This window comes from Falco cherrug, chromosome 9 (genome assembly GCF_023634085.1).
Source record: "Falco cherrug isolate bFalChe1 chromosome 9, bFalChe1.pri, whole genome shotgun sequence".
NCBI classification, from domain to species: Eukaryota; Metazoa; Chordata; class Aves; order Falconiformes; family Falconidae; genus Falco; species Falco cherrug.
Window position 1 is genome coordinate 25,944,243 of NC_073705.1, and position 18,975 is coordinate 25,963,217.

Sequence of the window (18,975 nt, forward strand, 5' to 3'; positions counted from 1 at the left end):
AAAGGACATAGAGTGAACACCCTCACATATTTATTCAGCTGCCTCTTCAATCTCTAAAGCCTTGTAAAGACTCCACTCTTCAGCTACCTTGACTGCCTCCTTATTCCCCATCTGTTTATCATTCTTTGTATGCTGCAGTTCCGCTTGAGTTCCTTAATAAATTACTACTAGATTTCTAATTTTTAGATTATGTCTGTTCTTTTCTGAACACCCACTCACAATGTCTATACAAATCGTCTTACCATGTCAAGTCTGCAGAATATAAAAGAATCAGCCAGGTAGACAAGAAGTCCCCTTTGTATAAAAGCAGAGCATGCATGAACCTCTGAGGAAGTATGTAAAGACGCCCTGTCAGATTAGTGTGGTCCCAGTGAAACATTTAGTTACTGCAGAAAAATTCAAATTAATAGAAGTGTGTGTGTTTAAAAAAATAACAAACAAGATATCATGAGAAAAAAAAAACTTCTCCATGGAAGTATGCTCAGATTTATAGAATCACAGAATGGTTTGGGTTAGACGGGATCTTAAAGGTCATCTAGTTTCCAGCCCCACTGCCATGGGCAGGGACACCTTCTACTGGACCAGGTTGCTCAGAGCCCCATCCAGCCTGGCCTTGAACATTTCCAGGGATGGGGCACCCACAACTTCTCTGGGCAGCCTGTTCCAGTGCCTCACCACCCTCACAGTAAAGGATTTCTTCCTAATATCAAATCTAAATCTACCCTCTTTTAATTTAAAGGCATTACCCCTTGTCCTATCCCTACATGCCCCTGTAGTAAGTCCCTCTCCAACTTTCTTGTAGGCCCCATTTAGGTACTGGAAGGCTGCTATAAGGTCTCTCTGGAGCCTTCTCTTCTCCAGGCTGAACAACCCCAACTCTCTCAGCCTGTCTTTATAGAAGTGCTCCAGCCCTCTGATCGTCTTTGTGGCCCTCCTCTGGACTTGCTTCAACAAGTCCACGTCCTTCTTAAGTTGGAGGCCCCAGAGCTGAACACAGTACTGCAGGTGGGGTTTCATGAGAGCGGAGTGGCAGGGAAGAATCACCTCCCTCAGCCTGCTGGCCATGCTTCTTTTGATGTAGCCCAGAATACAGTTGGTTTTCTGGGCTGCAAGTGTACATTGCTGGGTCATGTTGAGCTTCTTGTCCACCAAAATCCCCAAGTCCTTCTCCTCAGGGCTGCTCTCAATCCATTCTCCACCCAGCCTGTATTCATGCTTGGGATTGCTCTGACCCATGTGCAGAACCTTGCACTTGGCCTTGTTGAACTTCACGAGGTTCACATGCACTCACGCCTGCCCAGGTCCTTCTTACAGCTTCTCGTATTCTTGAAGGTCTCAGTTGTTAATGGAAGTTACTCCTGGGTCTGGAAGGTGAAGGGACACTAGGCTTGCACTGTTTCTAATATAACCTCCCCAATGACCTAATGCTGCCTGCTGTCAGAGCAGGATCCTTAGCAGACAGGCATCTAGTCTGTCATGGTGTCATTACTCTTATGTTTGTGACCATCACATGTCTGGCTCCCAGCTGTCTCCAGATACTGTCCCAGAATGAAGTACACAGGATATAGTAGAAGACAAAAGGTATTTGTGGTTCTCCAACACCACCTCAATCCCTGGCTACCCCTCCTGAGACACCCGAAGATGTTAGAAGTGAGGCTGTGAGGTGACCCTTCTGTTTAACCAGAAAACAGATGTAACACAATCCATTATGGAAAAATCACTGTTGGACCTTCAATGACACCTTACACAGGCAGTCAAGCCAGCAGAGAAAACAGCAGCACTTTTTGTTGTGCAGTCACATATATCCCTAAACACCAAACCAAATCACAGACCAGAAGAATCATAAGATTATTTGAAAAACGCTCCTGTCGGCCCAAATACATACCAAGTGCCTGCCTTAGCTATCCAACCCTCCGCTGAGCCACAAGCCTTGGTGACGCAGGCTGCACCATACATGTTTGCCAAACAGGGGTGTATTTGTCTCAGAGAAATCACCAGAAGTGCCTCAGTATTTTTGATGGTTCAGGCACCAGCGTGGCCTGGTATCACTTATGCTGCTGTTGGCTACAGAGGCAATTGTACCAATAAACAAATAAAATAGATATGGGCTGGGGAACTCAGAGGTGGTTTGGAGTTGCTCAATTCCTACTGCAAAACAATGTCCCTCATTGCTCCCCATGAGTCTGAAAATGTTACCCACTGTTCTTAATGTTCCCCAGCAAAGCTTCAGCTAAAGATTTTCATCCTAGAAACAGAAGTGTACAGATACCATTTCTGCCTCACAGACTCCATAAACTACACTTCACTGGAGGCAGCAAGAAGCTGATGGCAAAATATATTTTTTACCAGATCTATCTTCAGCATCGGCTTCATCATCACTGATAAACAAGATAACCAGCCAAATACTCCTTTGGCTTGACTCAATGTGATTTGTTTTTCTGTTTCACATATAGCTCTTTCATTAGTTCTCAATCTCAGGAGTGTTCATCATTTCATGACTCCACCTGATCGCTATTTTCTTCTCAGCAGCCTGACAGGTGAAGAAAAAGAATGCCAGTCCTGCCACACAGTAAAAGGTTTGCTGATACCACTAACACACCTCTTCCATAAGGATGATGAAAGTGGCGTTGTGTCCTTGCTCTGTGACCAACTTTCCATCAGCAGTGAGGATATGCAGTCCCCGAGGTGCTTTTCCAGGGCATTTCTCCATCTTGGCCATGTATTGTTCTTGCAAGCCATCTGTGCAGTTGTTAGACACAATCCTTCGGTACCTGGGGAACAGTGACAAAAGGAGATTGGGCCCAGGTGGTGGGTGGAAAAGTTTCTTTGTTTTGCTTTTGTTTTATTTCTCCATATCAATGCATGTGTTTTTTCAAAGGCTAACTGCCTGCATGACTCCCTAACTTAAAGGAAGAATCAAAGAAACCTAACACTTTATTAAATCAGAGAAAGCCAAAAAAATCACAATCCAACCTTCTTCAGAGATTCTCAGCAGCATCACTGAGAACATGCACACATTGTGGAGGTGATTTACTCTGCGCTGCTAAAAGGCAGAGAACTCCAACTCCCCATGCCTGCAGGATTGCACTCTGCATCCCAGCTTTTTAATTATGCTTTTTATTTCATTTTGCCTCCCTCTACTCTGCTAGAAGGTACTGGGAAAGTTCTGCCAAGAGCTTTGTCCAGTCCAATTTTAAAATTACTCAAGGAATGGGTTTTTCTCTTGGATCTTCTTGGAAGAGGTTAGCTAACTAGAAAGACACTTGGCTATTTCCAGTGTTGTTAAGGGCATTAACCCTTTCTAGCAATTTCACAGTAAAAATACAGGACTGATTAAGAAAACACAGACTCCAACTGTTTTCTTCTTGCTCGTGTCACGAAGCTATAAGTACTCATACTGGCCAGGAATCCTGTAATTACATCCCATATTTATAGCAATCTTTCAGCTGACAGGGGGACTCTGAAGTTAAGTGACTCCAGACTCCAGGCAGCCTCAATTTGTTCAGCCACCCACATCAACCAGCCATGAACAAAGCTGTCATTACAATTGAGCATGCTGGACCCATGACTCAGAAGCAGCCCTGTAAAGTCTTCAGGGCCTGTACTTTCTATGAAGGAACATTGCAATTTTACACAAACCAGTGCAACCAGTTTCAGAGTATCCCCTGTACAATAGACGAGCATTGGCAAAGCGATACTACAATAAACCAACACCTGCCATCTGTTCTAGGTAAAACCAAGAGAAAGCAGCACATATAGCTTGTCTGAAATCACTAGGTATTGTATATACAAGTGAAAATGGCAGGAGGGGGGTGGGGGGGAAAGGCTAAAAATTGCTCATCTGAGCCTTCCCTGAAGCTTTTAGAAATAGGAGCTATAAGATAGGAAGAGGTTCAATGAAAAACAATGTGAAACACCTCAAACTTGTCCTGCTAAATGTTCAGCTGTCTCTCAGATAGACCTCTTGATTCGTGCTTTAATTTTGCAGCAAAGGGGAGCTCCAAGTCTAGGCTCCAGGGATCATACATCACTTGATAGCAATAAAATATCTACATGTCACTTATGTTAATGTGCTTCTCCCTGTCTCTGAGGAATGAGGCAATGTTCCATACAGATGCTGCTGCAAACATTACCTCATGAATAAGACTGGAAAAGAGCCAGATGGGAGCAGAGAAAAAAGAACCTTCCAGGTTCTCGTGTCTACTACAAGGTCACCAACACCAGAGAGATTGTAAGATTCACTTACCCAGTGCTGTTCAAGTAGCTCTGACCAATGCTGCAATCCTTGGACAGGGAGGACGGGCTAAACCAGAAGGCTGGGACACACTTGTTGTTGCTGTGCCTCTCATACCCATAGTCACTACGGAGACAAGTCATGAGTCCACCACTGTACACATTCACTAGATTTAGCTCAGAGTTTTAGGTGACATCTGTTCCCCAAAGCATGTGTGTGTTGGTGGCTCTCTGCTGGATGGCATGACATCATGGATTGGGCTCATCCAGAGACAAAGTGCCTGATCAGTTTGAGAGGCAGGAACACAGTTCACAGAAGGTATGTGATACCTGACAACACAGAATTACCAGCCTTGCAGAGCACTAGAGGATTTGTGTTTCATTTGGTAACAAAACATGGGCAGAGATTCAGAAAGAAAATTCTATTGTTAATTTCTTTTCCTATTATTCTCTAATAATTTCACTGCTTGGGTTCTTTGGATTTGCTTGCTTTTTGAAGTCTTCACTTTCAGAACATATCAGATCTAATGCCTTTGTTTCCCAACAAAGCAGCTGGGAATATAAAACACTAGGATCACTTCCTGAACAGCTAGACAAGGTATGTATATTTACGTATGTAAATATACCTACGTTAATGGCCTCCAATATACCTATGTCAAGGGCCTCCCTGCTCTTTGACTGAGCTATGACTGGACTGAAAGAGAAATATAACTGATGTTTTTTCGAACACTAAACTAAAACACAGCTAGTTTGGTAGTCTAAGGATTACATAGTATTGCGTCACATGGGGAAGGTAATCCAGGGTATTGATGCTTCCTTGGACCACCAAAGAGTGGAAGTGTATACAACCACATCCAAGGCTTCTTTTTACAGCTGCCTTTGCATGCCAACACAACGATGAAGCAATAGGATTAAGCCAAAGCTTTCCATAAGATTTAATAGGTTCTGGACCAGGTTTCTGTGCATAGGCTTTATTGGCTGGCTGGATTCAAGGGGCAAATCAAAAGGGATTCTGGATTTTTGCTTGAGGCAGGTTAACAAATGCCAACAAACTAAGCCTCTATCGAAACACAGACACTACAGAAGCCACTGCCTTGAAAGCTCTCTGTGCCCTTTAGGACACTGAGTTTTATCTTTCCTCTATTCAGAGTATGAATAGCCATCAGAAAGTCTCCAGGAAGAGCTTTGGTGAGACAAAATGTGCAATGTCCCCAGTGACCCAAGGTGCTACTGTTCCTTTTTTTGGAGGGCAAAAATTCTGCAATCTGCTTTAAAAGGTTCAGAGATTCCCTAATGCTTTTTCTCTCAACATTCAATTTAATCATTCTCAGTGGGTCCGACCTGCACAGTCAAAAATGCCTGGCAGTGACTTTGTAATTAAAAATATTCAGGAGGAGCTGTACTTTGCCCCAAAGAAGAAAAGAGCTGCATAAATATTTAATAAAATTAAAGACAACATTGCTGTATGCCCTCAAGGTTCTGTGCTTGTTCATTAACTTCTGGTAAATGTATATTAAAACCTCGCATGCTGCCCACCTTCCTTCTCATAAGCCCCAGGGTTTGCATAAGTTAAGGAAATAATCAAGTCCAGCTGCTGTGCTGTCTTTCTCAGGAAAGCTATCTTGACAGAGTAAATAAAGAAGCAGGAGGAGGGAAAAGAAAGATCAGTGAGCACTTTAATAACACTTCTGAGTTCCTTCTGCCATTCTATGTCAGAAAAAGGCCAGGGTTTGCTTTTGGAAATGACTGCAAGGGTTGGCAGGAGTCACCTCTGATCTTGACTCATGAGGATTTGTTGAACTGGGGCCCTGGGCCATGATTTATGCCCCTGACATTTAGATCAGCCTTATATCTAACAGCAGGAAACAGATAGCACTGCAACAGGAGGCAGACAGGGGCAAGGGCGCTGTGATCAAATGGGAGGGAGTACAGCCATCACAGCTTGTGCTGTAGGGCTCCCGCAGTCATTTGTCCTATCTGCACAGCTCTCGAAGGCAGGCATTGTCACACCTAGTAGCATGGTCTGCTCTGGGACCAGAACCAGCCTGCAAACCTACTTATGGGGGAAGCAGAGGGCCTGTCTGTTGGGACCTACTGGTGGGTGTACTTGCACAGTACCCTTCTCCCTTCCCTGACACTCCACAGGACCCGTTCAGTTCACACACAAGAGACAGGCCAGTCGATTCCAAGAACAACTGGTAATCGTGAACCCAGCCAGAAAAGGCTGAGTGGACAACTTTCCTTTTCAAAAGCATCAAGTTTAAAAATAGGAGCTGTCCTTCCAACCATAGATACCTACAGTGGGGATGTATCTCCACGAGCTCCCTGACTAGAGCCACCTTCTAGTCAGTGGAGGGAAAAGGCACTCCTCAGCACCTCCCCTTCTCATACTGACATCCAAAAGAAGTCAGGTGAATCACAGAATAACCTGTATCTTGCCACTGACTAAATAACTCATCCTTTAGAAGTCACAAGCCAGAGCAGATGAGTCCACCCTTCCACTCCGAAAATCACTTTTAAGATAAGCCCGGTGCCCCATTTCCAGCACCATAAGTATTTTCTTCAAACTGATTGCCCTGCCTCTTCTTCCAGTCAGCCCTGCAGACTAGCATCAAAACTCACCCTTAAACTGAATCTGCTTCTTCTGATTTTCCATCACCAACTAAAATAATTTTGCATTTGGAAAACAGTTAACAATTCTTTTGGCAGCACGGAGCTTGAAACAAAAGCCAGCTTGCCATCCTCTAACTGCATTTCCCCTGCAGGACTGACAAGGTTAACAGCAATATTCTCTCACATTAGTGGGAAATCTAAGCAAAAATGATACTGAACACATGCAAGGAACACATCAATGGATTGAAAAAGTGCATTCTGATGCAGACCCTTTTCAAGGCAGAACAGCACTTAAGGCCAATTTAGCTACCACAGATTTCCACTTAGAGCTTAGAAAAGACAAGCTTCAGTGTGAAATAGAAAGCTGGTGAGGCACAAAGCTAAAAAAAAACAAAAAAAAAAAAGGCAAATTCATAAGCATCATCTCTGGAGATTGGTGCTTGGTTCAGCTCAGAAGCATATGTCAATGCCAAGGGCAGATACTGCAGGGCAAGATAGTTTGTTCATCCTGCAAGTTCCCCTGATGACAACAAAGGGAAAAGATCTCCTGAGTCAAGCTAAGGAGCCTCAGATGTAATTTTGGCATTAGGAATAAAATTAAACACCCATCCAGATAAGATTAAAATCTCTGTTCTATATCCCTGAACCTTTCTTAGAGCCAAACTATTCCAATATTCAAGAAAACACTTTGGTCTATGCTTTTTATTCATTTTTGCTGCATTTCAGCGTGTTCATGTTCTAAAAAGAACTGTGAGTCTCAGCTGGCCTAAGCCCAAATAAGTTGCAGATCTCATGCCTCACATCTCTTCAGGAAGGATTCGAAGGTAAGTGAAGTTTTCATGAATCACACCAATACCAAATCAGACACTGATCCTGATAACCTGCTATAAAAATGAAAATGCTTTCTCAACTGATATGCTTTCAGGGTATTTTGAACTCCATTTAAATGACATTCTCATCATTTAACCTCAAACATCACAGCTATTGACAGTCTTAAATCTTTGAAATATTGTCTATCACTCAGGTTCTCTGTAGGAATTCCTTGTGCAGAAATTCTGACTGTTATGCATTCTCCCATATTCTATCCCCATTGACAAGCAATACCAAGCAGTGGTTGATTTTTTCCCTGTTTTATTTTTAAGCTGCTTTCAAAGTGACCTTAAAGCAGTTTGGAAATTATTGCCCTATTAAGTTAGGAACACCAATATTTATGCAAAACAAGTAGCTACATCTGACAAGGGTGAGCTGTACAATCAAGTCACAGAAGCCCTTTCAGAAATTTCTCAATAAAACATGCTTAAAAATCAACAAATGGTCCCCAGGAATTCAAAGGAATAATGATAAAAATGTGCATGTTTTGCTAGGTTGCTCCCCAGGTATCAATGACCTTGGAAGTGAGGGCAGACAAATTCTCTGTTTCTCCTGTGAGGGACATGCTTTGGACCAGACAGGAGTCCTGGCTGTCACTCTTCTAGAATGATGGACAAAAAATGTTAATCAGTACTTGCAGTTTTCTGCTTTTGAATTTCAGCCTTGAAGTTCTCATCTCCTGCAGGTGAAGGGGACACCTCCCTCACACAATAGGTATGGGGATCATATCTATGCTATATGATACGATCACAGCCACCATGCTGGCAGGAGACATAATTTCTCTGCAAGGTTTTCTGTCAAGGCAGTAGCTCAGCCACTGCCAATGCTACAAGAACAGGCCCTGCAAAAGTCCCCAGAGCCACATACTCACCACTCAAAGTCTTCTTGACCACAGACACATGGTTCAGACACCACAGTTTGGGAATAGTCCTGACCTAGGGAACACTGGGCTCCAGGCTTGCGTTTTTTATAGATCTTCCTCTCTCCCATGACACAAGGCTCCCCCTTCAGCAGCCAAGGAACAAGAGGAGAAAGTAAAAACAGAGAGTTGTAATGGCAGTTGGGCCCTAAATGGAGCATTTTGTCAAGAGACATAAAAGGCAATGAAAGCTAGCAATTCCTGCTGGAAGAGCTGGGAGCTAAGGGTCTAGCCTCTGTGGCTTTGCAAACTCAAAAGCCACCTTGGGAGGACCCATGAGTGCAGCACTGGGTTGGGATGCTAATGAAAATGTGGCCAAAATGCCTGGGTACCCAAGCCACTGCACCCACTTATGCCATATTTCAGAAGGCACCCACCAACGTGTCTAGTCGTACAAACTATCTCAAAAAGACAATGTGAATGGGTTTTCCAGGGTTTACCTGGAAATATGTCAGATGAAATCTGCTACAGGAAGAAATGCTCAAGCCTGAAACCCAGGGCAGGGACAAAATCTAGGTGTGGAACAGAGGTCTTCTGGCTCCCCTCCCCTTTCCTTGATAGACCTGGCTTTGTTATAGAGCTCAAATAATTTTCACAGTGTGTTATACTGGGCTTTTTGAACACAAAGGTTTCCAAGAGTACTACTGGGAGTAGCTAATCTAAAAGTAACATTTGACATTTAGTTGAGTTGCTATAAACAGAATTTTGTCTGATGCAGAAATAATTTGTCTGCATAGAAGTAAGAAAAAAGGCAACACCTAATTTAAATATTTATCTTTGCCATTAACAGTGATTCCCAAGATGGCTGCCTGGTTACACACATCTTTCCTTTTCTTTCATTTAAATTATTTTCATTTATTCAATTCTATGACTTCAGTTATCCAACACATCCTTTCCAAATTAATCCTCATTTCTAATTCATGGATTTCATTCAGGAATATCATAGTGCCAATAGTTCTGGCTCTAGTTATGTTGCCCTGCAGGGAGTGGGACATCATACTGGTGGCCAGTTACCCAAAAGTAATATTCAGAGGGTATTGAGCTCTTTCAGTTCTAGTGGCTTCAGGATGTAATTATATCCAGTATGAAAATAAGCCAGAGTGTATGAAAAGCAAAGCATATCTTCGAATACAATGAAATAATTCGGTCTTCTCTGGTGTTTTTCATTCTAGGGCTCCCCAGAGTTTTACAGGCATCTGCAGGACCTGCAGGATGAATAAATGTTTGTTTGGGTTTTTATGGGGGTTTTTTTTTGGGGGGGGGGGGGAATAGAGGCAAAGTGAAAGAAAATTTTTTTTCATGAGTCACTGACAGAGCTACAAAGAGTTCAATGTCTCCTACAATTCAATCACAAGGTGAGGTTTTACATTGCCCTGAGCACTGAGGGCAAAAAGATCCAGCTGGTGCAGTGGAATATTTTCATACAAAGAGAAGTTAACAATCTCCATAACTTGCCTAGAAAAGGCTGGCTCCATGCTTATTCATGCATATGTTTCAGGGGAAGTAAAACATCAACAGGTTAGAACTGTGACTTGATGGATGCAAAAACTCCATATGCTTTGCTGAAAAGAACAAGTCCATTCCTAACTGGCAACATAGAGTATGGGAAAAGGAACGCCCATCATCCCTCCTTACACAGTGGAAATACCTGATTATGCAGATGCCAGGTTTGGTAGTCATCTTTGTTACACCTTCGGCTGAAGACAGACTTGTAGTCCACCTTGACCAGCTGCCATTCAGAACGGAGACTGAAGTGCCCAAAAACTCTGAGCATGGGAGGAAAAAAAAAAAAAAAAGAAAAAAAGAAAGAAGCAGAGTCAGCCAGAGATATGTATGCTTCCATTGAGCAAATAATTTCTCTTGAATGTCAGCTGCAGAAACCAATACACAGCCTTCGAGCTTGATGCCAGAAAATGTAATTCAGTCATGAATAACATTTTCCTGTCCCATAATATTCTAGGATTGTTTAGCCTTTTCCTGACTCTGTATTGGAATGTCTTCTGTGCCTCCAGTACTTAGCACAATGGGCTCTGAGTCTAACACAGACAGCTAGGTATCACTCCAGAACAATAAACAACCAGACTAGAAAGTAATGTGTCTAATATCGAGGGAGCTATTCTGATGAACAGATGGATTTGGTTGTCTCAAAATCAACCCTTTCTTAGCTGACTGTTTCTTTACCGCTGAACTTTTGTGTTGCACAAACTTACTACTTAATGAATTGTACAACAAACACCTGAAATAACACATTTGGAAAATGGACTGTAGGCAAGTAACCTGCAAAGACGTCAGCATCCCTTCCACCTGGTGAATGCTGACTGCAGCTAGTAGACATGGAATTATAAACAATCACCACTGTAAGGCTATTAGTAAAGTTTTTTCTTAACTCTTTTTAGTAGGCCACTCATCATCATCAGTCACTGATCACACTCCATGGTTCATCCAGCTAAGGAGTAAGTAATAATTTGATTTTCAGGATGACAATGACACATTTTCCCACACAACTCCGGGGCAACACAAGGCTCGTATTGAGTAAGGCAGTATACTGGAGCAGCTGGAGCTAAAGAGTCAGCACTCAAAAAACAGTGGAAGGACCCAGATTGTAAGTTATAACTGAGGCACAGATCTGTTCCAAATGGGATGTTTGAAAGAGTTCACGTAAGATTAAATAGCACCAGAGGCTTCTGCACAAGCTTGGACCAGAACATCAGCAGCAGAGCTGGTTGTTGAGGGCTGTACTAAGGGACTCCACATGCTGGAAGCTCACACCCTCACCAAAGAAAGCAAAATCATAGCAAAACCCTAGTTTAATTGATAAATAACACCAGGTACCCAGACAAAAGACTCCATCCATCCAGAAAAATTGCATGAGTGCTGCAGGGTGCTCAGTTTTCGATCAAGTAACTTCTTCCTATTCCCTTAGCCAGCTATGATTTTCTCAGTAAGGAGCAGCTTTTCAATCAACTGCAGCTGGATTTCTGAAGAGGTGTGTAACAGGAGGAGATTAGGATAGGTGACCAGACTTTAAAAACCATGAACAAAACTACATCTTCTCATTGGCAGGAGGAACATCTCAGTACACATAAACAACAAAAAGTCCCAACAACTATCAAGCTGATTTGTCATTATAACATGCCAACTTCTTGGCTATCTGAAATACATAGAAGAACCTAAAACCTCATCTAAAATACAAGTTCCAGACTTTAAAAATTCTGTATGTACTGAAACGCAAATCCTTTCTGACACTCATGAAATGTCATTGTATCACCCTTATTGCAAGATTTAGAGGGCAGAGAAAGAATGGTTTTCTTCATTATACCAGATCTTTCACTAGCCTGCATTTTTACCCAAGCCACTTATGAGATTAACATTTTTGCTGTTTTGATTATTCCAGGCTAAAAAACAAAGAGGCAGAGACAGATTTACAAATTTCCCTATGAAGTGGAAAATAAACATAAAAGAAAACTTGTATTGAGTTTCCAGGCACCGACTGCAATCCAGATCCTGCTGTGTCCTCAGTGAGCTGCTATTCTTTACTGTAGTTCTTCTTAATTTACACTGTAATCACACAACCTTGTTGGCTTTGCTCTCCCCTTACTGCCCAAACTACTTCTATAGATTGTAGCTGTGCCAAAATTCCTCTGCATTGTGCTGTTTTTGTGAAACAGAGACCATCCAGGAATCAACCAAGTTTTCCCATTTAGACTGGTCTCAGCTCATGGGTATCAGGGACAGAAAGGAGGGTGGGGGAGATCTGAGAGCCCGGAGTTGTGGTTTTGCTGTGACCACCTTTCTATATCCAAGTTCTGCCTCACAGAGGCAAGCTCCAAGAATCTGACAAGAAGGGGAGAGGATATAAGAAGAACCTGTGACAAATGCATACACAGATTACAAATGAGTAGGTGAGCAAGGACTTGTGTGGTGGAATGGATTGATTAGGTAGATTGTTGCTGGCTCTTCAGAACATTTCATAACATAGTCATAATTGTGGGGTATAAGTGATAGGAAACACCACCACATTCAGGCATAACAACAGAAGAAACTGAAATTCCTGTTCCTCAACACAGAAGGCACATCCTGGACCAAGATCAACCTATGGAAACCATAGCAATATGGGAAGAAGGAGGAAGAAGGGGGGAGAAATCGCACAGAGGGGAGATGCAGAAGGTCTCTGAAACTGTACTCAAGTATGAATCTCCCCACTTTTCCTTGGCACTGGGTAAATCCCACCAGCTCTTATGCCACAACTGCTTTCAGCGCATACTCCTACAGAGTCCGTGTCTGGTCACAGTATTGTTGCACAGCCGGGCAGCTCTCCCATGAATCTTGTTTGTCCTGGATATGATGCATGACTGAAATGTCATTCCTGCAAAGCAGCAACTCAGCAGGCAGAATTCCTTTACTTCAGTAAATTCATAGCAGTTCAGGATCTGATCTTGGTGTTTATTACACAGAAAACATAGCAAGAGGTGGGGAGAACATAATCAAATACAAACAGTTGTCTGAACCCAGAAGATAACGGGTCTGGAGAAATCCAACACTTCAGCAGCCAATCCATCTCAAGGAAAATGTTGTTCCTCAAATTGACCTTTAGCTAACTGTTCAGCAAGAGAGCAAAAGGCTCCTTTGTGCTTTACAAAATTCACCAGAACTTCTTGCTTTTTAAATCTACTGAAAAATGCAAAAAAACCCAACCCTCTGGCATTTAAATTCTTCCGTGATAATGATAATTAATGGAAAAACCAAAGTTTCCTAAGTGGAAGGCAATATATTAGCATTCCAAAAGCACAGAGCATTAGCTACTCTTTAATTAAATGATTTCAAAGAAGGTCTTTGTATATAATTGCTATAATTTAGATGGAAACAATACCACACTAAATGTAATTAGAGGAGTGTGAACAGAGAGGGATGTTTTCCTTTGTGCTGCAGAGATGGTTCTGGGTCACCTGATTCCTAAAGTAGTAACTTTTCTCCCCCCTTGCTAATAACAAGCTTCTTAATCCTGATCAACCATTGCAGTGCAGCCTTCAGAAATAAGAGCTGCTCATATGCAGAGAAGCTAGCAAGCAACCGCATCCTGTGAGCACTGCTCACCAGTAATAAATGCAACCTGGACACCTACAACACTTCCTGATTGACCAGCCAACATGATGAAGGTTATGCTATTTTCCAAGATGATTCTGTTGTGCGTTTGAATCTTCTATGAGAGTAAGCAAACATAAGGAATGGAAAAGAGTGCTACGTTATCTGCGTGGCTCCACTGGACTCTCAAACAGCTTTCCTTGGGAAGTGATGAAAACCCTCATCTTTTGTGGAATTAAAAATGGGCTGAACAAACCATCACAGAGAGCAAACGCTGACAGAGCAAAATCAGGTACTGCAGCTGAACCCTGCTTTCACCAGTTTTGTGAACTGCATCACTGGATATTCTTCCATAGTGACTAAGGTGCATGCACATGACCTCTCTCAACCATATCTGTTTTGGGGTGCTCAGGCCCAACAAAAATGGTTGGGCAGACAGCAGAGCTGCAACACCTTAAGTCTGATAGTGTTCGGGTATCAGTAAGTGCTTAGCATTAAGAGCTCCAGCACATACATCTGGATTTCTGTACCCAGTGTGGCTGGACAAAATAAGTCCTAAGAAAAGAGATGGAAAAAAGAGATTAGTGGGAGTTTAGTTTTCCCTACTCAACTGGTGAGTCCTCATACTGTTTTGAAGATATCATCTCATTTATCTTATCTGACGCCCACGTGCCTTTGTTCCTCATTTACTTTGCTCACTAAATTAGAGAGGATGATTTTTTTTAACTAAATACAGCTAACCTATCAAGATGATACAGGTGACACGGGGACATAAAGTACTATGAATTCTGCCTTAATAACTTTTTCTACAGTGGTCTAACTGACAACTTTTAATTGCTTGTTGTAAGGATAGAAGACAAAAGAAGGAAGCTGGGTTTTCAAGGTCCAACTCTGGAAAGTCAACATAAAAAGTGTGTTTTGATTTTTTCCATCTAAGCAGTCTGATCTGGAAGTCCTTGAGAAGCAATAAATACAAGAGCCCAGATGGCATTTAGACAGAGTCAGTTTTCTGACTAAGCTCAATTTAACAAAGGTTCTCCAACCTAAGTCATGGAATGGTAATTTACAGGCTTTAGATCGGATAGATTTTGTTCTGTTCCTTAGAGTAAGCAGTTAAAACTCCACATAAAATCTTAGCTAATAAGACAGCATTTTCTCAACTGGTTCTATGCATAACTCACAGTAAAACCATTGCTAGGAAACCGGAAAATGTTTCCTAATCCCTTTCTTTGGAGAAACAAGGCAAGGCTTCTACTGCGAGGTCTGGATGCCATTAATTTGCAGAAAAAATTATTAGAAACCTGGAAAACAATTCTGAAATGCTTACAGATTCATGACAGAGTCATTTTAGAAAAGGTCATTGGTAACGTTGCTGTAATTATATCTTTCATTAATTTTTTTAAATACACAATAACTTACAGATGTGATATATACTGACTGGATAACCTTGTACAGAAACTGTTTAAAAGGCTTTTTAAATTTATACAGTGTTCTCTTGTCACATTGCATTGCTTTTGCCTTACCATTCCTTGCATTGTTGATAGTTATGTTTTTTATGTGATCCAATACTGCTCATTCCTGACAGGTCAACAGAATTAATTGAGGGTCACAAGCTAACAACTCTTCCACCTCTGGTCCGTAGATTCAATCCCTGTCCCTGCTGAGGGTATGAGACCTTTTCAAGTAATAGCTCCTGCATTGCTTGCAGGAAAGGCATAAGCTGTATCCATCTGGATCTATCCCTGCCGGCAGTTTCAGATGAGCTGCCCAAGCATGGAAATGGAAATGTGTTCTCATACCTAAATCTAGTCCCATTCTATCATTTCTTAAGTAAATTGGCAGGGCATTATATGGAGCAAGCATGCACTGAAGCTGTCTGTACTTGTCTGGGCTGGGCTGAATATAGATGGAGGACTTCTATCTTCACTAGTCAGCCTAGCTCCTTTGCTTGTAATGGGAGATAACAGTCAAAGTCTCCAGTAATGCCTCCTGTCCTCAGCTGTGCCTGTCAGTGATACAGATGATTGACGACACAAAGGAAGGAAGCAGCTGATAAGGTCATCTTCACTACACTAAATGTCAAATATACCCTCTTTTCTGAAGCGTTTTTCCTTCACTGGACATCAACAAGGTGTGAGACATGAAAAGGTATCTAATTTTGCTTCTCACAAGGTACCCTGGGGGTCTCTGAAGTCAGATTTTAGCAAGATCAGACCCTACAGAATAGATTATTAAAATTTAAAGCATTTTTAATATCTAAAAAAAAATTTTAAAAAAATATAATATATTAATAAACAGCACCTTTTGAGATGAACTGCATGAGCAGATAGATGGATGGATGGATCAACAGAAAACTACATACAGAGAGCCAAATATATACTTCAATTGATAATACTGAAAGAAAAGCTAATTGCAGTGTCATCTTAAATAGACTCTTTAGGAAAGCCTGAAACCAACCTTACATTTTTTCCCCTTTTATTGTAAAAGAAAAATGCTTGCAGAGGAAGTGTCTTAGCAAGCAAAAAGCCCCAGTAGTAAAATCACCCAAATCAGTAAATGCTTCAGCTGACCTGAATCTACACTTTTGTTGTAGAAATTTAGGGAAGGAAAAAGTCAAGCAAGATTGCCATCTCATTTCAGTTAAAATCCTCTTTATTTATATCTGTGCCACTAACAATTAGTGCCAGAAGTAATTTAATGGGCAAACCAATGAAGTGCTATGAAGCACAAGCTCAAAGAACCACCTCCTGGCAGACAACAAGTGTGGGTTGGGTTTTTTTCTTAGTCCCCTGGAGGGAATGAAGTTCCCCCACCAAAACCAGAAAGAGCCCCAGATCTGGGTAATCACAGCTACAGGACCACTGAGTGTTTAATCCACCACAACTGAAGGTGTTAATTGTCTTTGTTGCCCAGCAAAAAGAAGCACATGTGGCCACTGCTGCAATTTTAATAGCTAAACAGGTACCCAAGGTGAACCTCTCTTTGTAGCAAATATCACCAATGTAGTTTCATGAGTAAAGCTTGGTCAATACCACCCTCAGTGTCCTGACACAGCACAGACTGGAGAGTTCCTCCCTACAGCTTGGATAGGTATCGGATGGGACAACTCATAGTCACCCAGCGTAGGTCCATGCAGCATCATGTGGCCCCATCAGCGCAAAAGCCAAGGAAGAGACCTATTCAGATTTGGCTGGTCTGCTCCCATGAATTCTGAAGCCATCTAATTTTGGGCATGCTGCAGAGATATGGACCTGAGTGGTTGCCACGTAAAGCCTGCATACATCTAAGCTCTGTGTTTCCATTCCTGTGGCTCTTGGCAAGCTTGGCGAACAAAGGTCTTCTGCAAGACCTGTTCTGGCACTTACACAACCAGCAATGAGATGGAGCTAAGAAGTCTAGTCTGATCTGAATTGGGGTTTGCTGTTGGTTATTGTACTTTATACCCCGGTGCTCCATGTTCCAGGAGAACTGATTAGTTCAGCATCAGCATGGCATGGATATATGGAGGCAATGCAAACTGGTTGCTGCCATTTCCTCTGATCCAGGGTGCTGGGTGACACAGACCAGAGGTGGGGGGATGGCCTAGCAGAAAGAGTGAAGATTCACCCAAACTTGTTAGCTCTAGCTGAGAATTGACTGTGTCCCTGTACACGGTTCTTTCACTTCCATAATTGCCTTGGTTTGGTTTGGCTTTTTCTCCTCACTAGCCAGGCTACCTTGGCCCTGCATTACCAGGGGAAATGGTGACCCTATGCTAGAGATCCTGGCTCAGTGCACACACTTACAGAAGGACTTGGTACAGTCCTTCCTCCATCGCTTGTTGACATTTATAGCTTTTGAGATAATAAAAGAAAAAGCTGACAATTTCAGGCAAAAAAAGAGGGCCTGTTATGAAATCTGGATCTGAAGCCACCTCTGTGTAAGAAAGTAGCAGTAAAGCTAGTCTAGCTCCTATGTGCAGTCCAAGCTGTTAGGGCCAAAACCACGCAAGCAGCAATGGAACAGTTGCAAACTGTGCTGGTGGGGTTAGGTTTTATGAATGGGGAGTGAGGGATGAGCTATTTCTCCATGAATTAAACATAAATCATGACTACAAAGAAAAACAAATGGGCTGTGTAACCTCCTGACTGTTTTTTTATTAGGGTTTAGATGGAATTAGCATTAAAGGAGGTCACTAGTTACATGGAAATTGGATGGAAAGCAACTGAGACAAGGAAGTAGAGCCTAATTGAAAGAGACACAGATCAGTAATTAGTGAGAGTGGAAGAAGGAGAGTTATACTGTCTCATGGCTGGCAAGATGATGCAGGGAGCAAGAGATTGGAAACAAAGGAAACATAAAAGATGAAAGATGACACTGGAAAGGCAGGCAATTGCCAACAAAAAACACTGTATAATTTTTTTTCCTAAACAATAAATATGGACTTTAAGAGCCATTTTGGAGCTTTTAACTCAGTTGCTTTTGGCTGACCTGTAAACCAGGAACAGTAGCCCGAGGGCAACTGGATGATGATTCAGGACTGCTGTACTTCCTTCTGCAGACAGAAAAAGAGTAAGAAAAATGGCAACTTTTTCTAGAAAGAAGAGATATATTTTATTTGGAATAAAATGTATCATCCATTTGGATCTAGATTTTCAGCTGGTGCAAATTAGTGTAATTCCCACAGATCATCTCAGATATAAGGCTTTGCTCTACTGCTAGTGTTCAGAGGGAGAAAAAATAACAGCAGTGAAACTACCAAGAATATACCAACAGCAGACAGAAGCTTGCATGATGTCAAACTTGTTCAAGAAAATCTTGGTCTGTATTCTGTTTCTCAAAGAGAAGGGTCAAACGAGAATTTCACAGAATTTCTCATGCAGATGAAGTCTGAAGGAAGTGGTTTATTTGCACTTCCAAGTGAAACAATGTCATGACATGGAGATTTTCCACAGAAAAGAAATTTTAAGTGTTAGATTCATTGACTAGCAATCCATACTGAATTGACCACACAAAGCTGTGCCACTGCCAGATTCCAGGTCAGAAGGGACAGAGGAGATGGGGCAGGGGAAGAGTTTCTGTGAATACAAAGAAAAAACAAAATATTGCAATAAAAATCCTGCAGTATAATCATGGCAGATCCTTTTCCCTCGGCTTTGAAAAACAGTTCTGGGATTATTCATCAGCTCAGTGGGCACTTCCTTTACAGTGCCAGCAGAAGAGGAAAACCACTGCAAATGACATGGTACAGAATGATCTTTAGTTAGCAAGTAATGCCA

General features: G+C 42.0%; 1 protein-coding gene across 1 annotated transcript in view; it reads right to left on the minus strand.

The window, feature by feature from the left end:
* SORCS3 (sortilin related VPS10 domain containing receptor 3) overlaps nucleotides 1-18,975 on the minus strand; it is a 304,363-nt gene that overhangs the window by 26,881 nt on the left and 258,507 nt on the right. The window contains exons 15-18 of the mRNA XM_055720617.1: nucleotides 10,284-10,401; nucleotides 8,588-8,721; nucleotides 4,247-4,360; nucleotides 2,600-2,771 (exon numbers count right to left, since the gene is read on the minus strand). Coding sequence (XP_055576592.1) covers nucleotides 2,600-2,771; nucleotides 4,247-4,360; nucleotides 8,588-8,721; nucleotides 10,284-10,401 — 538 coding nt within the window. The remainder of the gene's footprint in view (nucleotides 1-2,599; nucleotides 2,772-4,246; nucleotides 4,361-8,587; nucleotides 8,722-10,283; nucleotides 10,402-18,975) is intronic.